The sequence below is a fragment of the Tenrec ecaudatus genome, chromosome 10 (assembly GCF_050624435.1).
Source record: "Tenrec ecaudatus isolate mTenEca1 chromosome 10, mTenEca1.hap1, whole genome shotgun sequence".
In the NCBI taxonomy this organism is placed as follows: domain Eukaryota; kingdom Metazoa; phylum Chordata; class Mammalia; order Afrosoricida; family Tenrecidae; genus Tenrec; species Tenrec ecaudatus.
In genome coordinates this window covers 49648472-49673424 of record NC_134539.1, presented here as the reverse complement: position 1 = coordinate 49673424, position 24953 = coordinate 49648472, and the positions used below count along the sequence as shown (strand labels likewise).

Below are 24953 nucleotides of genomic sequence, written 5' to 3'. Positions count from 1 at the left end.
AGCTCATACCACAGGGAACTACATTTCCCAGGCTCCGCGGCCTCCCGGCCGGGTGCAACTAACCAAAGGAAGACACTGACACAGGACCAGGAGAGAAGCCAGGCTACCTCACCCTTTCCTCTCGCTCAGACAGTGTCCTTAGCAAGAGCAACTGTCTCTCCCGAGCCCCCTCCCTCTGTGTATTTGGACAGAATCGCCCGACTTCTGCCAACATCACCTCCTCTCATTGAGCCTCCCTGTCGAAGACAAAAGCGCTTCCTCTAATTCTAGACGCCATGCGGTCGCCTTACTGTCTGCTGGCCTTTGAGTTTCCCATCAGCCATGAAATAAGTCTCTATACGACAGTCTCTCCGTTTGCCATACCTCGTGTGTTTTTTATTTGAATTGGACTCTAACCGATAATGACAACTGATAAACAGGACAAAATACAGACGATGTGAGGAGTAGGCAGGCCATCAAGAAGTAAGCGAGCACAAGAGCCTCACTTCCCTCCAAGGCTCCCATGTACCAAGCACCACTGTGTGACCTCACTGCATCTTCTTAGCCAGCCCATCTGTGGGTGATGCCTTTTCACGTTTGAGGAAACCGAGGTACGGAGAGGTTAAATAATTCCCAGCTACCAAGATGGCCAAGTGGCAGGGCTGAAATCCAAGGGCAGATAATCGGGTCCCAGAACTCTAACACTAGAACGGGAGGGCAGGGTGTTTCGAGCTGGGGAGTGAGTGCTCAGCGGGATGGAGTACTGCCTACCCTTAGGCCAGCTCCTGGATTTAGCAGTGAGGGGTCACTGGGACTGAGAACAGCAAAGTCACAAAACAGGGCAGCAGGCTGGAGGGACAGCCCAGAAGTTAGGATGTATAGACAACAATACATTTCCCCCCCCCCCTGCAAAAAAAAAATAGTTTGGCAGTGAAGAGAAACAGCGCTTGGGGTGGGGAGAAAGAAGTATCAGGAGTTTTCTTCACGCTCAGCTTTGTTTTAAAGACAGAGAACTTGAGCAGGTCGGCATACTGGCGGGGGTAGAACCAGCTGAGAGGGAGAGGCTGAAGGATCAGGTGTGAAGGCTGGATGGCAAATAGGCCTCTCTCTGAGAGGCTGGGAGGACAGAAGCAAGCTGTGGGGCGGGGATGGAGAGTAGGGGTGGCTGAGGATTCGGATCAATCAGCAGTTTCGAGAAAGAAAGCTAAAGGAGCGCATTCCTGGTGGGCCCCATTCCTCTAAGGTAGCGTGGAGTGGAGGGGCAGAATGGCAAGAGCCTGAAATCAGCCAGTGTGCAAATTAGGGGCCGACAGGGAATGGAAAAGGAGCGTGGGTGAAAGGCTTGGCTGCTGACTGAAAGGTCAGCAGTTTGAACCCACTCAGGTCGCCCTGAGTCAGAATTGACTCCCCGGGTTTGGACAGGGCAGAGAAGAGGTCCCTGCACCACTGAGAACTCGGTTGTGCTGTAGCCCAGGAATAAACCAAACCACCCCTGCCGTCAGTGGAAGCCGACTCACGGCAACCCTGTGGGAGAGGGTGGAACTACTGCTCCTGTGACTTTCTGAGAAGCTAACTGTTTCTGGGAGTAGAAAGCCTCCTCTTTCTTTCCTGCCCCCACCAGGAATTCAGATAGGGGGCATTCCTTCCAGGGCCTCTACATTGCAACTACAGGTAAAAGACAGGAACACATGAAGTGACTGGGTGTAAAGGAGAAAGGGCACCAAAGAAAAACTGACAGCCAGGACTACAGACCTAGGGGCCATGGGCTCTGAACTGGGTCAGGGAGGTGAACACAGGAGAGGGTTATGAGCGGGACCTCAAGTCAGTTCAGGCGGCCACCTTACTGCTGTAAAGGTGCATTTCCACCCCAGACCCACCGCCATCAAGCCCCTCCATCTCCTAGCAACCCTACAGTACAGAATGGAACTGCTCCATCGGGTCTCCACGGCTGTGAGTCTTTATGGATGCACACACTGCCCCATTTCCCGCCCACAGAGCAGCTGGTAGGTTCTGTCGGTAGCTTAACCCACTGTGCCACCAGGCTGCCTATGTCCACCCCAGCTATTCGGAATCCGAGCCTTTACTTCCATGAGATTCTCGGGATCTCATTGAGCACTACTAAAACCGCCGACAAGGCCCGGGACCCATGAAAATGGAGGTTCTGATTCAGTGTATCTGGGGAGTGAGAGCAAATTCTTAGCAGGCAGTTGGCCGAATGACTCTGCTCACAGCCCTCCTGCATAGGGCAAAGGTCAGAGAAGGGGTACAGTAGGAATATTTTATTCAGGGACCTGGACAGACAGAAGAGTAAGGCCATGCTATCTGATGGGCGGCGACATCCTGCCACCTACTCATAATGGGAGGGTGTGGCCCTGCAAGTGTGGCTGAACTGGTGTTTTGTTTGTTTGTTTGTTTAATAAATCCTTTTACTGGGGGTTCTTATCGCTCTTTTAATAAGCCATACATCAATTGCATCAACTTACATGTATGTTGCTTTCATCATTTTCAAAACATTTTCTTTCTACTTGAACCCTTGGTATCGGCTCCTCTTTTTTCCCCTCCCTCCTCCACCCTCCCACGCTCTGCACCCTTGATACATTAAATTATTATTTTCTTATCTTAAAACCGTCTGCTGTCTCCCTTCATGCATGTTTCTGTTCTGTTCCCCCTGCCCCCTGCTGAATTGTTTGAGAGAAACAGTGAGAGTGACTGCAGAGATGGAACAACAGAGTGCTTCCGGAGGGCACACGGGGCCCTGGTGGGACAGTAGTTATGCGTTGGGCCGAGCTCTGCATGGTCAGCCATCTGAAACCACCAAGCATCTTGGCAGAAAGGCCGGGCTTTCTACTCCCGTAAACACAGCTAGGGTCTTGGAGATCCACAGGGGTCGCTATGTCTCAGCATCGACTCGATGGCGGTGAATTTGGTTTTGCTTGGTTTGGTTTTGAACAGATCAGACATGTGTATGGTAAAGCTACCCTTTTCAGCCACCCCCCCCACTGCAGAAGAGGGCATGCTTTGAGAAGACAGTAAACTGGGGGTCTAAAGGTTTTAACAAACAAATGTGAAAATCAGGGGAGGTAGGAATGGCAGGGGAGTACAAGGTCTGTAGTGAATGTCGTTTTTTTGCCTGCTGACACCCATTCCTCATCCTGGGAGCAATATCCTGGTTGTGCTTAGAAATTGCTTCCCTCTTCGCTCCAGGGTTCCCCCAAACACTAATAATATTCGAGGTCTTAATCTGGAGTTGGGGGTGGGGTGGACACATCAGTGTTCACTGTACAGTGTTGCTTATTAAAGTGTGTACATATCTTTTCTTCTTTAAGCTCTACAGAAGCATTTCGTGCATTTTGCATGTTTCACAATGAAAGCAAATAAAAACCTTTCTTAAGGGGTGCATTGATTACGCGCCCTGCTGCTGCCACAGGCTTGTCAGGAGAAAGACGGGGCACGTCTGTTTCTGTACATATTGAAAACTGGAATCCACCAGACGGGGCCCTTCTAGTCTGTCTTAGAGAGTTGCTGACTGGGAACCAGCCCAGGGCAGTGGGTGGTGGTGGGGTCTCCTGGCTCAAAGGCGAGCACCTGATCCAGGTGTGGGCAATCGGTTGCTACCTGAAAGCAGTCACCAAGAGCCTGACCCAGTTTAGGCCAATGAGACACCACCACCCCAGGGCTATTGCCGGCACTCTCCAGAAAGAAGTGCTCTCTTTCTGCTGGCGCTGCGAAGCTTGTTTGCAGAGCTGTCCCTTCCTGGGCTTTAGAATAAAGTCAACAAGAGGGCAGCAGAGCCCAGAGATGGAAAGGACACATCTCAACATCATTTTGATTCCAGCCATTCTTAAAGCCAAAATACCTAGGCCTTTATAACATGAGCTCGGTGCTTTTCCTCTGAACAGAAAAAGGCTTGTGGCTAAATTCTGACTAATTCAGTGGACTGATCAAAGGGATTCTCAGTTCTGTCTCTTCAACACATAAGTTAAATTACAGCCTCAAGACCCCACAATGACCAAAATCCTCAGGCTGGCCTGCCAGACCCTGCAAGATCTGCTCACCTCCTCTCTGCGGTCAGCCCCAGAATACCCCACCTCCCCCTGCCCCGTAACTCGGCCCTGTCCAGCCATACTGGCCTCTGGGCTGTTTGCTGACACCCAGGCTCTGCTTTGGCAGAAACTTTTCTTCAGCTATCTGTCTGCCATCTCCCCAGCCTCCTTAAAGTCTGCTCAAATGTCAACTTCTCAATGAGGCCTAGACACACTCCCCTGGCCAGTGCTCCTGGGCCCCCTTCCCCTGCTCTACTTTTTCTTTTTCCCACAGCATTTGTTGCCCAGCACAGTATGTGGGGGTGGTTAGGGGTACCGTTGTCGGTTCCCACTGATAGCAACCCTATGTACAAGAGAAGGACACACCACTGGGCCTCAAGAGAAGATACTCGTGAAAAGCCAGTGTTTGACCAGTTTATTCACTTGATTTATCTCAAGGTCCTCGAACTATGCCTGGGCCAGAGTAGGCACTCACTATCTGCTGAATGAAGAAAATGGCATGAGTCTCCAGAGAGCAGAGGTGGGCTTACAGAGACATGGTAGAGAATAAAAGTAGCCGCCTATCTCCTGTCCCTGAAACAAATAGTGGAGAGGAGGAAAAGGCACCACCATTGAGAAAACTTCAGGGGAAGCAGGGTCCTATGGGGCAGGAAGTGGAGGTGAAGAGGTTTGGTGACGAGGTGGAGGATGTGGGCAGGTGTGTTAACCACAAAAGGAGGCTGGTGAGAATTTCATGTGAGGTTTTGGGAGGTCCACAGAAGCCAGAGCCTGAGTCAGTGAAGCAGCAGCCCAGAGCCATTTACACATGAAAGCAAAAGAGAGAAGTGATTTACGTACAATTTTAGATGGAGACAAAAACTATGAGTCCTGATGGATTGAAAAGAATTAATCGTAGCAAGCCCCTGGTAGGTAAACTAGATTCCTCCCATCAGAAATGTTCAAGTGGTGAGTCTCACACATTCACTTTTCTCTCCCACCTGTTCATGGCACCACCTGGGCCCAAAGAAAGATAGTCACTTCTGCAGAACAACTCCAATTTCCAAAAAGAAGTAAAGATGGTCTGCAGCAGCACCCAACTTCTTGCACTGCCCTCTACAGGGAGCCCTGCAGGCTGAACAAAAGAACCAGGGCAAAGTGCAGGATTCCAATTCCTTCCCACCTCCATTCCTAGCTCGCTCCTGATGCGCTTCTTTGACAGAAATCACTCTAATGAGAACTTGCATGTAAGGCAAGAAGCGTCAAGGAGAATGTTTCTCTCAATTGGGAGAAAGAAATTGCACTGGATAGCCTCTAAGGAAAAGTGGCTTACTAGGAATGAGACCCTTGGGAACGGTGTCATTTAGATTCTCTCCAAAGCTGTTAGGAGACTTATTAAATAGTCAATAATTAATAAGAATGTCTCCACCATTCTCTCTCTCTCAGAGCTGGCCCTGTAGAGGAAGCCAGGAGTCGTCAGGTTTGGGTCTGGCTTCCTGCACACCAGCCATATGTTGGTGGAAGAGGGCATGCGTCTTCCTAGTATGTGTGAGTAAAATGCTCCTACTTCTTCCCCTTTCCCCGAGTGTTCTCCAAGAGCTGAGACCTTAAGCAAATATTTAACATAGCAATCGTTGGTGGCCAGCCTCCAAGGTGGCACCAACAATCTCCGCCTCCTGGTGGTCACACCCTTTCCCCACATTGTACCCGAGTTGGTCTGAGAGCAGTAGAAGACGGCCGAGATATCACTCCCACGATGAGATTGTACTCCTTCCTACAAGGCTATGGGCAGTGTCCAGACACACTCTCTCTCTTGGATCACCTGCTCTGGGGGAACCAGCTGCCATGTCGGCAAGGATCCAAGGCCTGCCAGCAAGCAGCCTTCAAGGGGATCTTTCCCCAATCCAGCCTCTCCAGAAAACTGCAGGCCCAGCCAACCGCTGAGTCTCTAACCACAGCACTGAGGCTTGAGTCCACCCAGAGGCATTGTGAAGAAAGGCCTGGGGAGTCACACCTGAAAACCCACCCAGGGAGAGGCCTACGCAGCACAGTTCTACGCTGGCACACACGGCCAAGTAAGTGGGATCCTGACTGGACAGCAACTACAGGCCTGGCTGCAACTTTGTGAGCGACCTGTAAGTCTGAACTTCCAGAATCTTGACCCACAGAAATGCCCGTCAGGTGCCAACTCGGATGGGGGCAAGGGGGGGGGGAGAATGCCATTTGTTACACATCAAGCCATCATTCACTTTCCTCCCCAGAAGCAAGGACCAGGAAGAGTTAACCTGAGTTCCTATTCCACATTCATTTAGGACCAATTTCTAAGCGACATAACCTCACTGTTGCTAATCTAGGAGAGAGAATCGCAGCTTACACCTGGGGCTACTCAGGCCTTTGGCTTCTTTAGCTTTGGACGGTTTCTTGCTCCCACTGGCTTACTCCCACTCTTCACCTGCACAACCTCTACGGAGGTACATCGAGTCCCCTAGCTATTTGGAGTGCTCAAGGCAAGGCCGGCAAGTCATATCCTCCCATGCTCATTGTACTGCTCCGTGCTCTTGCATGGGTGGGAGTGGAGAGGGAGGGAGGGAAGAAAGGGTCGATTTGGTACTGGGACAAGGAAGCCTCCATTGAGTATTTCTTTCGCCAGGAGCAGAAAGTCACCAGTGCTGAGCATGCTAATTCCAGCAATTAGCGACTAAGTGAAGCGCGTTGCTGGTTCAATCACTGCTCAAGTCCCGGTCACCGCAGAGCTCCAGTCGCAAGCCCGGGGGAGAATGGAAAGCCGCCCCTTTCTCCTCTGGGCCTCAGGAGGGCTGCTGATCTCAGAAAAGCCGGCGCCTCCTAACGCACAAAGAAGGGCAAAGGGCGAGGGTTTGGGGTTTTTGGTTTTTTTTCCCCTCGTCGACCACAAAACCAGTTTCTGCCAAAACCGTAACAGCGTGGGAGGCCGTCGGAGGTGAGTGGAGCCCTAGACAGAAAACCGCAACCACTCTCTCTGCGCGCCGCCGGCTGGGGTCTAAGTCAGGTGACTCCTCCCGGCACACAGCAAATCTAAACAAAGATCACTCGCCACATGACCGTCGGGGCGGGGGTGGGGTGCGTGGGGGACACAGACCTTCTCTCGCTTTAGATCGGGGCTGTCCTAATCTACCACCCCTAACCATTAACTCTTGCTGCGGTGTAGTCCCAGGAAACTGGAGGCAACAAAGTATCCGGCAGCTCAGCCCCGAGGGATGCACTGGGGACCCTATCCCAGGACCCAGGACCCAGACGCCCAGCGCGCCACTCGCACCGGCGGGACCCCTCCCCACCAGCTGTCACCGGCGCTCGCGGCCAGGCACCGCCAGGGAAGCCCGTCCCCTCCGGTCGCTCCCTCGCAGCTGCGACCCGGCCGGGTGTCATTTTGCCGAAGGCTCCGGGGGCGAGGGCACGCCCTCCCCTCGGGAAGGGGCGCCAGGATGGGCGCGGCCCCGAGCCTAGCCGCGTGGCTTGGGATCCGCCACCGCTCCCTCCTCCCGGGAATGGAATGAGCCTCCAGGTCCGCAGCCCCGCGCGCCCCACCTTGTCGCCGAAGCTGCGGGCCATCAGCAGGTCCGGGCTGGGCGTGCTGTCGCCACCCACGGCCTCTTCGCTGCTGGAGCCGGCCAGCGGGTGCGGCATGTCGCGCAGCGAGTGGGGCCCCGTGGACTGCAGGGCCTTGGGGGGCCCGCCCGACATGGCGCGCACTGCTCGGGACGCGCCGCCGCCGCTCCTTCCTGCTGCCTGCCGCGGCGGGCGCCCAGCGCCCCGGCCGAGGCCCCCCTGGGCCGCGGCGAGCTCGGAGGCCCTGCACTTGCCCGAGCCGAGCCGCCTGCTCGCCGCCGCGCAGGGCTGGGTGGGCTGAGCCGCTCCTGGCCGCGCGCCGCCGCTCCGCTCCGCGCCCGAGCCCGAGCCCGCCGCGGTCCGCCCGCACCGCTACCCCGCCCACCCCGCTCGCGGCCCCGCCTCCGAGGCGCCCGGCCCGCCGGGAGGGGTGGAGCCAACGAGGGGGAGGGGCGGACGGCTCCGCCCCCGCGCGGCAGGAAGTGCGCCCCGAGCCCGCGGCCGCCGTGCTCCGAGCGTCCAACGGCCCTTGAGGGGCCGCGCGCCGCCCCGGCGTTAATGTTTAACGGAAACCTGAGGTGGGGAAAGACGTTGGGCCCGCCCGTGCCGTCCCCGCGGCGACTGGGGCGCTCGCGAGCTGCCGCGCCGGGGGCTGTGGGTCGCCCTCACGAGCCCAGGTCCTCTGGGCCGCGAGCTTCGCGTAGGAACCAGCCCGGAGAGGGCACTGGGGCGCAGATGAGCAGGACCTGAGGGGCTCGGGGACTCAGAGGAGACCCAGCATTGGATGGCGACGGCGGGAAGAAATTCGAGGCGGCGGTGCGGGGTCTCCTCGAATCCCACGCTGATAGCCCGCTGCCATCTTGCTCCCACAGCTGAGCCGGGGTTTGTGCGGTTGGGCCCCAGACGAGCGTCGGTAAATGAAGGCGGCCGCAGGGAATGCCGCCAATGATTTGCACCGGGAGGAAGCAGCCTTTCGAGAGAACCATCAGGTTCAGGTTATTGTTGTTTCGATGCGTCAGGTTCATGTTATTTTGTGCATCTGTGCTTCCTTTCAGGAGCTCTAGTGGCGTAGTGGTTATGCGTTGTGCTGCGATCCCCAAGATCGGTAGTTCGAAACCACCAGCAGCTCCTGGGAGAAAGACGGGGCTTTTTACTCCCATAAAGAGTTAGTCTTGAAAACACCACAGGGGCAGTTCTACCCTGTCCTGTAGGGTAACTATAATTCAGTATTGACGCCGTGGCAGTGGCCTTCCTTTGGGCCCTGGTGGCTGTGACTTTGGGCAGCTAACCTTAAGGGTTCAAACCCAGGAGATGGAGGAGGCTGTCTCTGCGGTAAAGATTTGCAGACTCAAAATGTTATATAGAGTCGCTAGGAGTCGATATTGACTCAATGGCAGTGAGACGGGAAGAGGAGTCTGAATTGACTCGATGTCAGTGGGTTTTGGTCCTTTTGACACAATTAGATCCTCAGTTGTATTTGCTTACAGAAGAGGCAGCTCATTTTTCACTCCAAACCTTGGCGGGGGTTAAGTTCATCTTGTTTCCCACCTTACCTGACTGCATCCATTTCTAGGGCAAGATCATCAGCCCTAGCAAGAACAGGTGATACTAGCAAAGTAATAGGTAAGGTAACTCCAGGGATAGATTGTCCAATAAGCAAGGTAAAGTCGAGCTTAATTGGGCTTATCTGTGATGAACAGTTTCACATTTTTCCCCACCATATCAGATTCTGCATCCAAGTAGGGCTGGCATTTGTCAGTCCCACAGCACCTTCCTCACAGAAACAAGACCCCTTTTCAAATGTGTAATCCCTAACCTGGCGCTGTGAGTTAGGCTTTCTACTCCCAGTAAAGATTTCAGTCTTGGAAATCCACAAGGGCAGTTCTCCCCTGCAGGCCCTGTGGGGTGATATGAGTCAGGACTGACGGACTGCAGTGAGCGGAGTGAGACTAACCACAAGGGTGCAGGCATGACAGGCTCAGCTGGAGAAAGATGAGGCTGCCTGCTCTTTGGGGATTTACAGTCCCCGAGCCATCCCTGATGGTTGCCTTGAGTTGGAATCAACTGGGTGGCATTGCCTTGGCCTTTTGGTTCTGGACAAGATCAGAGTACCCAGTAAATAAGGGTTTACTTGTGTTTACTTACCAATCTGAGGTGAAAGCATGAAATTGTTTATTACGGATGCTGCAACAATGGGCTCAAACGTAGTAATCGTGAGGACGAGGATGACACACGACCCAGCCGGCAGTGTGTCGGTCTGTGGCCCATCTGGTCGCTATGAGTCAGAACTGACCTGATGGCTCCACCAGCAAGAGGTCATAAGCGCAGTTGCCCGTTCAAGGTACACAGGATTATGTACCAATCTGCAGTGAAGAATGTCAGCCTCAGCCCACCAGGTTCCACCCCATTCACTGCAGGTGAGTAGGGAATCAGTTAGCCTGTGTGTGCCTTGGTGGGTACTGTGCTTACTGATTCATCTGCCCCAGTGTGTCAGAGTAGAACTGTGCTCTGTAAGGTGCACAGACTGATTAGAAGTAGATGGTCAGACATACCGTAACCAAACCAAGCCCATCGCTATCTAGTCAACTCAGAGGCACGGCAACCCTGTATGACACAGTGGAACTGCACCGTAATGTTCCTGTAGGCCTTTACGGAGCAATGTGGCTAGTGGCTTCAAACCACCAACCTATTGTTATCAACTGGTGCTTCACCACAGGGCCACCAGGACTCCTGAGGCAGACATACTTACTGTTACATCCTTTGGTATCATTAATAGAGTAAAGTCCTTAGGTCTCGAACTATCATCTCTTTCTCCATGCCTCTACGTGGTTCTGCCTTGGTTGGAGATACTTCTCAAAGGTTCAACTCCCTCGTGAGACTTTCAGTCTTCTGGTTTTCATGGAGTTGGGTAAAGCTGCTCATTCTGTTACATTCAAAGACTGCTTGCAAATACTGTGGAGCCTGTTTTTTGTTCTCAGCATTCAAATAACAGGCATATAACCAGAAATAGCCGATAGTTTATAATGTAGACATTTCTTATTCACTATACTTATTTTAGCAAGAAGACCACCTTGGGTACCTCCACATACCCTGAAGACACAAAAGCGACCCCTGTTTGGATTCCTACATAGTCATTACACAGTGGTGATGATCGAGTGATTTGGCCTTCATAAACCTGGTTTCTTCCTAACAAGGGAGAGGGAGGGGTCCGAGATGACTTAGAATTAAATAGCATTCTCTCTATAATGTTCTTAGGGGAATCTTGGCACAGAATAGGGGTTCCTGAAGGGTTAATCCTGTGATGGGATTCAAATAATTTAACAACTTGTTCACTGCCCTACTGACTGTTTTTAAGTAATATATATTTATACACCAAAAGGTGGTTTATTGTTTCATACTTAATAATTTAATACTTAAATAAGAAAAATAAGAGATACACAAAACTAGATTATATGAGTGTTTAAATATTAATGAAAAATACTAAATGATACCTGACCAAAAAAACTGTTATTTAAGATATTTCCATATTACTTCTTGGTTGGCATCCTCACTTGCAATATCCGAGCATCATTGGCTGTGTGATTTATCCTTGACCATCCTTTCACTGGGAGTAGGACCCCATTCCTTTAGAGAGGCGGGCCAATTAGACAAGTCATGTGTTTGACATACTAGAAGCAGGCGGTGGCTTTTCTCTGAACATAGCATCTTTGAAATACCCCTTTCTGCTTCTGCTGAGCTTACAGCAATTGTTCTGACATTTGTAGCTCTTGAAGATGTTCAGGAATTGCATGATTCACTCATCCATCCCATCTCCTGGGAATTTGGGTGAATGAAAGGAAGGACAGCGTGTCGCCTTCTGGTTGTTCGGCAGTTTTTCTCTCCACATTCTATGTTTACTGAAGTAACAACCACGAAAGGGTAAAAGCATAGTATTTAATCAAATATAACGAGTCTTTTGAAATAAGTTAATAATTATTACAAGTATTGTTTCGCCTAATTTTTTCTACCTATGGGCAGAATGAACATTACGGGCGCTGAAGAGTACGCTGCAGCAGATGAATGTTAAACAAAGAGGACAGCATGTAAATTCATGATTTCCACATTGGGCCAGCACCCACCTTAGAGAGAACCCTGGTAACAAGTGCCAACTGAACAACCAGTTGGCACGCTCAACAAAAAATTAGGTATTGGTTCTGCTGATCTGAAACAATCAGACCAAATCCCACCACGGGGGTAATCTCCTTTCTTTCCCTGTTTGGACAGGTTTTCTTTGCCATTTAATGAAATTATCACCATGGAGTTTTCATAATTAAATCTAATGCCCTTCAACCCCCTCCACTTGCTTGGTTTGGGTCAGAGTACCACTTTGCTGTGCATATGCACACAGACAAGGAACCAGGATTCTGAAACAGCCACAGAAAACAGTTTCTTTTCCAATTTCCTGGTTGGTCAATGGCATTTGGCCACAGCCAGTGGCTTAGTCATCAGAACTAAAAGTGAAAAGGGAAGAAAAAAAAAAGAATGTCTGGAAAACATTGTGGTGTGATGTTTCCTCCATTCATCCATCTTTAGCTCAGGACTTCCTGCTCCTACAGCCATTTCCTGTTGTATTTTGGTGTTCCTTGTGGTGGCTAATTGTCACTGAAATGACAATTGTCCCAGGGTTTGTGACTATCCTTAACCATCTTTAAAGCAGCATGGCAGTAAGGAGGAAGCATGAAGTTTCTGTACTGAAGCAAAAGGTGGCATTTGTTTGAAATGTATGAAGGGAAGTTTAGAATCCCAAGTCTGAGCTGTAAGGAACAACCTACCAAGTGTGTGAGTTTGTACTTGGGGATGGGGAGGAGATCCCAATCCCACAAGAACCCAAGAACACAGCATTACTGTCTTCCCATCTGCTAGGAATCTTGGGCCTTTGAGCAGATCCCTTTCAGGGAGACATTATCCCTGGGCCTCCGAATCTGGTCAAGTTGATAACTAGAGAGTGTAAGCCCCATTAACAAGCCTGTCGGGACTGTACCTAAGTGCTCTGAGACAAAGCAGCGTCACTGCGAAGCGCTCTCTCTTTCCCCTGGTACAGGATGTACTGGGCCTTGGTTGTGTTTGTGTTAGCTGCTCATCCTTTTCTGGTTCTTAATACAATCATGGCTTTAGTCTATATGGCATCCCAAACCCTGCCTCAAAATAGCACCACTACTTCTGCAGTGGACTGCGGGTGAGGACAACAGTGAGCATTCAGGGTGACGTGTCGAAAGCCACAAAGGGCTGGCTCAAAACCAGGGGCCACCTGAAAGGGTGCAGTTCCAGCAGAGACAAAATTGTACTGGCAGTTTAATCTGGTCAGCCAGGTCCCAGTAAAGAAGCTCAAACCAGTAGATCCACTTGAGGACAGAATCTGAAAATCTTTGCAAATTAACATGGAAACAGCACAGAAACAGCGAGAGGCTTATAGGCACATGATTGGATCCTTTGATCTCTCCATTTAGGAATTCCAGGTGGCACTTGACTGCTAACCAAAAGGTTGGGAGTTCTAAACCACCAGTCAATCCAGGGTTGAAAGAAGTGACAATTTGCTTCTTGAAAGATATTCAGTCTTGGAAATCCTGTGGGACAGTTCTACTCTGTACTGTAAAGTTGCCGTGAATCAGAAATGACCCAATAGCAGTGCAATAGGTTTGAATTTTGTTTTTTACTTATTTTTAAAGTTTTATTGACATGATTCATGTATCATACAATTATATAGTTTAAAGAAAGCTGTGCACTCATCACCGTAATCAACTTTAGAACATTTTCTTTTGTATCCATTATCTTCTTCCCATTTCCTCCCAACCCCCCTCATCATAACCCTAATAGTTATAACCCTATTTTATTTGATGTCTTTATAGATTTACTTATTCTGCATTTCATATAAAGAAAATCATTAAAAGGAGAATAAAGGAAAACCCTAATAACAAAACCAAAAACCCTCAATCCAAAAGATATCAGAAAGTAATAAGAACTGAAACAAGTTACAAATGGGTCAAAAGGGAAAACAAATAGTAAGCTGTTAAATTTCCCCTAGCTATACATGTTGGGCTGCTAACTGCAAGGTTAGCTGTTTGAAACCACCAGCAGCTCCCACGGGAGAGAAAGGTGGTTTTCTACTCCAGTAAAGAGTTACAGTCTAAGTAGAAAGAAATGTTTTGAAAACGATGGCAACATCTGTACAAGTTAGCATGATATAATTGTTTTATGGATTGTTATAATATCTGTAAGAGCCCCCGATAAAAATTTTTTTTTAAGTTACCATTTCAGACACCGCCAAGTGCAGTTCTACCCTGTCATACAAGGTCACAATGAGTTAGAATTGACTTGATGGCAGGGAGTTATATCTGTAGTAGTTCCCTTTACATTGCATTCTGTTTGGGGACCAAACTAGTAACATCCTTGGTCAATGGATAGAGGAATTCAATGAAGGCTTTCTGGGGGTGCTCTGTAAATAGATTTTGGTCACTGTCATCCATAACCTTCTGCAAACTGGGTGCTCAGAACTTAAGCTAGAAGTTTGAATGCAGGGAATGGGTATAGGTAGGTAGGAGGGAGCCCTTCTTTATAGCCCCTGGAATCCTTGGTGTTTTTTGGCAATCGTGGGTCTCATCTATCATTCATAGGTGATAGAGTTTAGGACCCAACCTACCCTGGTGTGACCTAGTTAAAATAACGCTACTGCTATACAGGATCAGACAAGGGCCAGCGCTTCAGTCTACATTTGGTGGGGAACACAATTCAATTCATGATGGTGTAATGCCTGGAGCCAGTACAGCCGTCTTGTGGCCACCACGTAAGGAGCTATTCCCAAGACCCTGAGGATAACAGAGTAAATTGAGGGGAAAGCAACTGCCATTGATGGCATCTCACTACTTGTTACATGAGAATAAGTCAAAAAGTACTGCTGTAGACAGCAGTGAACACGAGGAGGAGCGTGTTTCAAAGTTGATTGTGGTGATGAATTAAATGCCCTTTCTACCTTTGACGCGGCAGCACAGCCTTCTTTATAGGATGGAACTATTGAATTATAGGTTGTGTTCATTATATCCATAAAGTTAATTTTAAAGCATTTCTATCAAAGCATAGACATCTTTATTAAGCAATCTCAAAATGTAAAGCTGTTGTATCTTGACATGTCCTCCCTCGAGCTCTGTACATTTCTACAGCTGGTGTTTCCCTCTTTTCGACCCTTCCCTGGAGAATTCTGCACTCTTCAAGGAAAAGCTCGACACCCTGGCACTTTGGCATCCTCAAGGGGCTCAAGTTATGCTCCTTTTTCATGTTCTTTGAGAATGGGGAATCAACACTTGTCTGAAGAGGCAAGGTTAGGGCTATCGGGTCAACAGGGATAAAGCATTCTAATGAAATGTGTTTTGTTTGTTTGTGAGTGGTATGCCCAAGAGTGCCTGTACTATTACTTTTTATTTGAAATATTTCAATAAATGCAATTCCTACCCGTGAAAATACACACACACACATACACACACCACCACCCCCTTCCAGCATTTATTTCTCAAATGCTCTCACATCTGTTCTCAGCTGTGAAGAATGCTGTAGGGACATAGCTCAGAAATACTATACAGGTTCAAACAACCACAGTACAGCATGTATCACAAGAAAGTCACGTGAAGTTTTCAGCTTTCCTGCGCTTCTAAGAGTTAGGTTTAAGCTACTCTGTAGTCCATTGAGTTTGCAGTAGTATGGTGGGAAAGTGTGAAACATTGGGAGACTTGCCAAAATGTGACACAGAGACATGACATGAGCACATGCTGCTGGAAAATGGCGCCAATATCCATGTTCAACACAGGGTTGCCGCAGACCTTCGATTTTTATTAAAAGCTCGTTATCTGTAAAGGGCCATAAAGCAAAGCACACTAAAAGAAGGCGTGCCGGTTTGCATTCGCGATGGTAACTGTAACAGCTTCCCACAGACTTGGCACCTTCGCTAGGTGTGCTGCCCCAGGGAGCACAGCTTGCTGTCATTAGACAACAGATTTGGTCTCTCACCAGTTTTGGAGGCCAGAATTCTGCCCTTAGTGTGATCAGGGGAAAATCCAGTGAAGGCTGACCTCACGTCTACTGGAAGCTCCTGAGAGGAATCTGTCCCCAAGTCGTCTTCTTGTGCCTGCCAGCATTCCTTGGCTTATGGCTTTATGGCTGCATCACTTCAATCTCTGCCTGCGTGGTCACAGTGCCTTCTCCTCTTTGTGGCAAATCTCCCTCCCCGTCTCATAACGATATGTGTAAGTACCTTTCAGGCTCACCTGGATAAGCCAGGCTAATGTCCCCATCTTAAGATAATTAATTACATCTGCTGCTGTGCACTGATGCATAGCAATGCCAGGTGACTAAGTAGAACTGCCAAATAGGATTTCCTGGGCTGTGATCTTTACAGAAGCAGAACAACAGGTCTTTTGGACAGAGACACTGTTGGATTCAAACCACTAACCCTGCAGTCAGCAGCCTAACACTTAATAACTGAACCACCACCACCACTCACTGCCATCAAATTGATTCTAATTCATATAGGGTTGCTTTTTGTTTGTTTTTCACATAGAGTAAAAAAATTTTTAATCTTTAAGAAAGCAGACAGCCTTATATATCTCCTACAATTGGATCACCAAACCAAAATCAACCTGCTATTAAGTTAATTCCAACTCACAGTGATCCTGTAAGACAGACTAGACTTGTCCCCTGTGAGTTTCCAAGGCTGTAACTATGGGAATAGAAACCCTCATCTTTCTCCTGCAGAGTGGCTCATGGTTTCAAACCGCTGACTTGCCATTGGCAACCCAACATGTGCCACCATCAGGACTCAACTATGTGTGTAAAGACCTTCCTAAAGAAGGTCATCTTTGTAGCTTCCATGCTAAGGAGCTGCTGTCTCTGGGTGGGCATTTTTCCTTTCATTTCAAACACATTTATGTACAGCTCTTTCCTAAGGTTAAAAAAACAACAATGAATTCTTGCTGCCATCGAGTCAATGCTGACTCATAGTGACACTTGTGGGTTTCCGAGATTAAAGCTGTAGAGGGGAGTAGAAAACCCACTCTTTCTTCCTCAGTGCTGCTGGTGGTTTCCAACTGAAGACCTGGCGCAGCCCAAAACAGAACCACTAAACCTTGTCTTAAGGTTGGGGTTGAGTAAAACCGATTCAAGGGGGATTAAGTAAAAAGTGTCCGTTAAGTAGGAACTTTAAGAATGTTGGTGAATTTGGCAAGCAGCATACAGCTAGTATTTTGTCTTTAGTGATTTAAAATTAAGAGCCCTTCAGAATAATCATTGGATTGATAAACAGCAAACACTTTGAACTTCAACAGATCTAGATATTGAAGAGCATATTAACTGTACACAGTGGGAGCACCCAAGTATTATTTGGTTAGGGCTAGATCAGCCTTAAAAGCACAAGTGGGATTCTGTCCTACACACTGTAAATCATCTTGCTCATCGCAAGGATGAGGCCATTCTCTGTATTTCCAGCGCCTTACGCATCATATGGTGTACTAAACGTCTGTTGAATTAATGAGTAGAAGAGCACATTTCCCATTTGATTGAGTCAACAAATGAGCAGCCCAATTCACACCCTTCTGGGCACTTTGAGGATTCTCAACCGTACTGAACACCTGGTCTCTCAGAGGCAGAGGACGTAAGGCTTTGCACTGCACTCCTGCTGCCGCCCTCCACAGTCCACTTAGAGCACTAAGCTTCCATCTCATTAGTGACCCCTCTTTCCCTGACCTTGCCTTCCCCTAAGAGATAAGGTGACCTAGTATCTTGGGGTCTGTGCCACCAGGTCTGCCTGGCAAACTGAACCAGATTGGGACTCCACACAGAACCTCGGCCTCACGGGTAGTGTCCGTGCCTCACACCCTTGCCCACAGTTGCAAGCACAAGGAGCTTCATTCGGTGTTGTGGACCAATATGGTGGCACTTTCAGTACATTACTTGATTCCTGAAGTGAGCTAGCGACGTGGTGCTGGTTATGATGGAAAGCTCTGTTTCCTCACCATAACTTTCTTGATGGAAAGCTGGTTATTGATGGAAAGCCTCAGTTCCTCTCCGTAGGATGCTTTAGTAACCTCATGACATGGTGACCAGCTTCCTAGAGCAAGTGACCTAAGAGAGGGCAAGGTGGAAATGCAGTGACACACCCAGAGGTTTCCACGATAGCTCACTGATCACACAGGTCAGCTGTATTCAACCAGGGTGGGGAGGCAGGATTGCCACCTGGCAGGATTGCTATCTTGAGGGTGCCCATTGAAATGTCACCATCTTCGTGGATGACCAGTAGTTTTCAAACTGCTGAGGGAGAGTCTGTTTAATTGAAAACTAGAGTAAATTTGTAGCGGGCATCTGATTTTATGTGATTTAATCCTGAGCACAGCATTATGAGATGAAGCTGTCATCGCCCTATTGCATTAGTTACTAGAGCTGTGTAGCGATTCACCCCAGAATTTGAACTTAGATCGTCAGTTCTTAGAGGTTGGTTCTTAATCACTTGTGCCCTTTCTTGTAGCTAAAAATGTCCAAGACTGAGTTCACCTCATTTTCTGTTCTTGCTAGCTGATGTTGCCTTGGCCCCATGCACGGTGGAACTAAACGCTGCCCAGTCAAGCACCGTCCCCAAGACTGGACCATTGTCATCTACAAGGCTTTCACTGACTTGACTTTGAGAAGTACATGAATAGCTCCCACAAGATGGCAGCTGCCGAAGACGAACTGCTGTGGCCACGGCTCCCTGAGCTCTTCCAAACCAGTGAGCAGTTTCTGGAGGAAGTGGAAGTGGCGATGGAACCTACTGGTTCCTGGGTAGTCCAGGATAAGGTTTTTAAGGGACTGGACCTCCTTGAGAAGGCTGCCAAAATGCTATCGCAGCTCGACTTGTTCAGCCGAAATGAAGATTTAGAAGAGATCGCTTCCACCGACCTGAAGTACCTGTTGGTGCCAGCATTTCAAGGAGCCCTGGCCATGAAACAAGTCAACCCCAGCAAGCGCCTCCATCACCTGCAGTGGGCCCGAGAACACTTCATAAACTACTTAGCCCAGTGCCTTCACTATCAGGTTGCAGAGTTTGAGCTGCCCCAAACCAAGAGCAACACGGCTGAGCATAACACTGCTACTTCCTCCACGGCCGCCTCCAGCCTCTTTGTTAGGACGTCTAAAAGACAGACTAAAATAGGGAAGTACAGGCAGAGGAAGGAGGTGGAGCGCAGGTTATCCGCACTCAAGTCGACTGTGGAAAGTGGTCAAGCAGATGATGAGCATGTCCGTGCCTACTATCTCCTTCAGCTTCGGAGGTGGATTAGTATCAGTTTGGAAGAGGTTGAGAGCATTGACCAAGAGATAAAGATCCTCAGAGAAAGAGACTCCTCCAAAGAGACACCACCTTCTCCCGCATCTCGGCAGGACAGACCGCCGCTGAAACCCTTCATTCTCACTCGGGACTTGGCCCAAGCCAAGGTGTTTGGAGCTGGTTATCCGAGCCTGGCCACTGTGACAGTGGATGACTGGTATGATCAGCACCGGAAATATGGAGTGTTACCAGATCAGGGAATTGCCAAGACAGCATCAGAACAAGAGGATCGGGAACAAAAGGAGGAAGAGGATGATGAAAAAACAGTGTACCGAGCCCGGGGCTGGGATGACTGGAAGGACACCCATCCTAGGGGTTCTGGCAACAGGCAGAACATGGGTTAATCTTCCCATGACAGGATGGGACCAGAAGAACTCCCATCTTCCCCGCCAAGGAAAGCTGTGCCGTTTTCTCCTCCCTGGGCTCCTGCTTCAGCTGTCGACGACAAAAGCACAGACATTCCGTCTCGCATTGTGTTCAATAAAGTGTCAAATGATTAAGTGTGTATGTGTACCCTACATGATAAGCTAATGATCTTGTTTCAGCCGTATCATCCTTATCAGGGTATATTAACGATTTCTCAAGTGGAAAGAAACAAGCACTGAGAAGTGGTTCTGTATAATCAATGGCTGTATGAATTCTTTTTTAAAAACAAAGACCCTTCTATCGCATGACTCATAGGAAAAAAAAAAAAAGCAGATGAACCAGCCTTCCTAGTTCATATTAGCCTGGAGCCCTGCTGAATCCTGGTCAGTGTGTTAGCAACATGCAAACCGCCACAGATAGATAAGTGGTAGCTGCCCATGAGAGTCATTGGCCTTCTGTAGGGAAAGGGAACGTCCAACCATGTGACTACCATCAACCACCATTCTCTATTACAGTAGTCTCTAAAGTAGTACTATCTAATTCAGTTGAGCAATGTGTTTGCAGTAGCTAGCTTCTTAAGATGACCCCCAGTGATCCTACCTTCTGGGATTAACAACTTAGTACTTTTTCACATTGTATCAGGGGTGGTCTGTATGACCAACTGAAAATTGCAGAAGCAATGTATATCATTGTGGTAGTGACATAATTTCATGTCAACTGGAAGATCTATAAAAGTGTAGGAGTGCGAGCCCCCAATGAAATGATTTTTAAAAAGTGTAGGGGTGGAGTTTAGCTTGTTAATTAGGTCATAGGCTGATGGTGACTCCTTGTGGGTTTGGCCTTCTCATAAGGGTCCTGGGAACACCTACCCATCCACCCCCTCTCTCTGCCTTCACCTTCCTGCTGGCTGACGATGGCCAGAGCCTTGGAGATGCATCCATTGCCAATGAATCCACAAGACTTTGCACCCACACCCACTGGCCTGTGATCTTCCTGCATTCTGCATCGTTGCACATGGCTACATGAATCTGAAGAGGAACTTAAGGACTAGTATAGAACTTGAGGTGAACTGGGCTGGGATTATTTTCTCAATATATAATTCTTGATATAAAGCTCTTTCTTAAACATAGATGAGTGTCATTGGATTTGTTTCTCTAGTCAACCCAGCGGGGAGCTGCTGTACTTAGAGAAACAATTGAAGATGCAGAGTGGATGCATGTCTGACCTCTGTCTTGTAGTGTTTCTCCTTTGGCTAGCCAGAGGTCAGACAGGGCCACACTGTTTACTTGATTGTTTTTAGGAAAGGACATGGGAAGTGGAGGTTTTGGTTCCTAGAAGTTGTCTTTGGTTCTTCCTCTCTGAAAGGGTGAAAATGAGTCAGGCCATATTGCACGTGAATGGGGGTAATTTAGATAAGAAAGGATTGAATTAGACTTTTAAGAATTGAATTTAGGATCTGGCTGTACTAGGTTTATACTAATTTCTTCTACCAATTGTGTGAAAGAAATGATTATTGGGAAATATGAATATAGAGTTTGTAAGCCCACTGCCTTCAGCCATTAAATTGGTTCTGTTAAACGGGTTAGTATGAAATACCTCCAGAGAAGGCTTTGAGAAGGTAAGCCTTACCCAGTGCCTTGAGTGGTCAGGATATTTGCATTTGAAAAGACTTGCCAAGAAAGCTGTTGGCAGACTGAAGTGGGGGGAAAAAACCATTTGGCTTCTTGAATTTTGAACTAGTGGTTTGTCCCTAAAGCTGGAAACATTTGGAACCAGGAGGGAACTCTCCTCTGTAGGACTGAACGTTAAAGGGAGCCAGTGGACAGCCTGAAGTGCTCGCTAGGTGACCACCTGGATCCATTTGTTGAGTGGAAGTGGGATAAAAACAGCAATAGAGAGGCAAGTTGAGTCTGGCCACTGACACCCAAGGACCTGGTTCACAGGGACTAGAGGAGAGATAAGAGCAGGTTGACTGGTCTGAAGTTTAAAGAGTTGAGCAGAACTGGATCCTATGGCATGACCTAGCCCAATAGGGCTAGGGCTGTTGAGAATTTGTAAAGGGGCCCATGGTCAAAAGGCGTGGGCAGAGTGGGCACCCCAGTGAGTCTAACTGAGGCAGCCCACATTGAGTTGATCAGAACCAAACCAGATGAAGTTAAGATTTTTGAGCTTGGAGAGCAAATGCCTTGAGAATGATTGGGGCAGGGAATGTATGGATGTGCTTTATACAATTGATGTATGTATATGTATGGATTGTGGTAAGAGTTGTTTGAGTCCCTAATAAAATGTAAAAGAAGAAAAGAGAAAAAAAAAAGATTTTTGAGCTTGTGAATGGTGCACATTGCTGCGGACTTTATGGATGGCCCGACATGATTTGACTTTGCTTATTGATACAGACTCACAAGGTTCCAACTGGAATGAAGATTCTTCACATCAAAGGACATGCTTATCTCTTCAGAGCACTGGGTTGATAGAAATGGGCAGTATGGAAATTGGAGTCCCAAAATGGAGTTAAAGGCATGAAGTGGCTGGCTTACAAACTGTCGTGTTATTGGGAATATGAGGAGGTACCCCAACTACCCCCCTCAAAAAAATATTTTTTTCAAAGCTATGGGTTTTTGTTTGTTTTTTACAAAACCTTATCACCTTCAATGTATTCTCCATTACACTTAATAACATTGGTCAAATCTGTACTTCCATTCTTGGAAATATTTTTCAAACTCATCTGTTTGATGGCTGACAGCACCTCCCTCGTTTTTTTTTACTTCACTTCTATATTGTCAAATCACTGTCCTTTCATGTCCCTCTTCATTTGAGGAAACAAAGTCACACAGAGCAAGGTTACAGGTGAGCAAGGTACATGGGACAAGAGAGGCATGCTGTTTTTTGCACATACAAAAATGGTGCACTGAGATGACTGTGAGCAGGTGCATTGTTGTGATGGCAGAACCAATCCCCCGTCTGCCACAAATCAGGCCTTTTTTGTCGCACACTGTTACGCTATCTTTTCAGAACCTCTCATAAAGAACTTGATTAACAGTCTGACCTGGTGGAACTATAAGTTGACATTTTTATCTGTTCGGGAAGTTGATGGACATCCAGAAAGAGGTTTGTCATCAATCGACATTTCACCTTTTTTGAAATAAGAAAACCACTTGTACATGAATTTTTCCCATTGCGCTGTCCTTGTAAGCTGTGTTCAACATCACAACAGTTTCTGCCGCATTTTTCCCAAGCAGAAAACATTTCACAGCGGAACGCTGTTCTCTTAAATCAGCCATCACAAAAAACGAGGTTCAAGCGAAACTGCTATAACGAAAAAATTCACCGAACCAGAGAGAATTTTACCAGTTGACACCATGTGTGCACTAACTCAGAGCGAGTTGCTCCATGCTTGCCTAGTGGGAGACATGCATCCCCTGAAAGCTCTGCTCAGCAGAGCTTCGTTCCATTTTGTTGTTTTTGGATAGGATTATGGCACAGGTGTTCACAAAACTGAAATTTTTAGGCATAAAAAGAATATTTTTATTTTGTTCACTTATAGAATATTATGGTTAAATAAAATAGCACATTTTCAGTTGTATACATTTTAGTTTTATCCTGTTAAATACAAATATGACTTTACTATTGTCTTTGTTTAAAAAAATAATGTATGGCTCTGTGCCATACATTATTTTTTTAAAAACAAAGACAATAGAGGGGCTTAGGGGAGGAGAGGAGTCAGTCAGGGTGCGATGTAGTACCGATGAAGAATACAGCTTTCCCCCAGATCCTGGATGCTTCCTCCCCCCAACTACCATGATCCGAATTCTACCTTGAAGACTTGATAGAGCAGAGGATGTACACTGGTGCAGATAGGAGCTGGAGGCACAGGGAATCCACGGTGGATGATACCTTCAGGACCAGGGCTGTGAGGGGCGATACTGGGAGAGTAGAGGGTGGGTTGGAAAGGGGGAAACGATTACAAGGATCTACATGTGACCTCCTCCCTGGGGGATGGACAACAGAGAAGGGGGGAAGGGAGACTCCGGATAGGGCAAGATATGACAAAATAACAGTCTATAAATTATCAAGGGCTCATGAGGGAGGGGGGAGCGGGGCGGGAGGGGGAAATAAAAAAGACCTCATGCAAAGTGGAGAGCAAATGCTTTGCAAATTATTAGGGCAAAGAATGTACAGATGTGCTATATACAATTGATGTATGTATATGTATGGATTGTGATGAGTTGTATGAACCCCCAATAAAATGTTTAAAAAATAATAATGTATGGCTAAAGAGTTATGTAAACGTATCTAGTTGATACTTTGGTCTGTGGCAGTTATATAATTTCATGTCGATTTAAAGATGCATAAAAGTGTGGGGGTGGAATTTAGCCTGTTAATTAAGTCAGAGTGACGGTGACTCCTTGTGGGCGTGGCCTTCTCATAGGAGTGCCCTTGGAACCCCCCCTTCTCACTCTGCCTTCCCCTTCCTGCTGGCTGACCCTGAGGGCGGCCAGAGCCCTGGACATGCACCCACTCTCATTGGATCCACAAGCCTTTGTCCCCACACCCATCGGCCTGTGATCTGCCTGCATTCTGCATCGTTGCATGCGGCTGCGGGAGTCTGAAGAGGGACTTCTTGGACTAGTGTCAGACTTATGGACTTGATTATTTTCTCCATATATAATTACTTCATATAAAGCCCTTTCTTCCACATATATGAATGTCACTGGATTTGTTTCTCTAGTCAGCCCAGCCTGACGCAATCTTTTCCAAGATTCAATTATAAAAAACATCTGTTCAGCTCTTGTGTCTATTTAAGCATCTACTCATGGACCCCACTATTGCAAGATTGGGTATATGAAAGCATTTGCCTTTGTTGCCTTTAATACTTGTAAACCTTTCAATGTCTTGCCCTGCCTCCATCATACTTTACCAACCTCTTCCTCATTGTATATTGCCTCGCCCTTCACTCAAGTTAACCCCTGTCTACCCTCTAGCCCAGGGGTCCTCAAACTTTTTAAACGGGGCCGGTTCACTGTCCCTCAGACCCGTTGGAGGGCCGGGCTATAGTTTACAAACAAAAAACTATGAACAAATTCCTATGCACATATCTTATTTTGAAGTAAAAAAACAAGGGGCAAAAACACCTGGCGGGTTAGTGTTAGTGTAAGGACTTTTTGGTGGCTTTTTCTAATGGTGATCTCATGCAGCATTTGCCCTTTGTGTTTGACTGAGTTCATGCAGCGTAACATCCTCCAGGCTCGTCTTTGCTGTAAGGTGCTTTCCAGATTCATCACTATTCTTAGCGTTGCATAGTATTCTATTGAGCACCCACTTGATTTTAAGGGCTGTCAAATCTAATATATTCTCCATTAATATTTCATTGCAGATACCAAAAGGGGCTTAAACTGGATTCTCTTGGAATTCTGGAATTATTCTCAGTTCTCTGCTTTGGTACTGAAGGTTCAGAATCATGATGACTTCAGGATTAAGCAATTCGCAGTGTGGAAACCTGCATTTCCTATTAGTTACCTGAATCACAGGGTTGTCACATGCATGCCCATCATCTTGTATTGCCTCCTAATGGACATGTAGGTAGGATTATCTATTTATCTGCTGATCTAGTGCCCTGTACCAAG

General features: G+C 47.7%; 1 protein-coding gene and 1 pseudogene across 1 annotated transcript in view; one reads left to right on the top strand and one right to left on the bottom strand.

The window, feature by feature from the left end:
• Positions 1–7916, bottom strand: part of SNX30 (sorting nexin family member 30) — a 99629-nt gene extending 91713 nt beyond the window's left edge. The window contains exon 1 of the mRNA XM_075560340.1: positions 7563–7916. Within this exon, the coding sequence (XP_075416455.1) occupies positions 7563–7718 (156 nt within the window). The 5' untranslated portion in view covers positions 7719–7916. The remainder of the gene's footprint in view (positions 1–7562) is intronic.
• A 107-nt stretch (positions 7917–8023) lies between these two features.
• LOC142459111 (immunoglobulin-binding protein 1 pseudogene) lies at positions 8024–19463 on the top strand (annotated as a pseudogene).
• The last annotated feature ends 5490 nt before the right edge of the window (positions 19464–24953 follow it).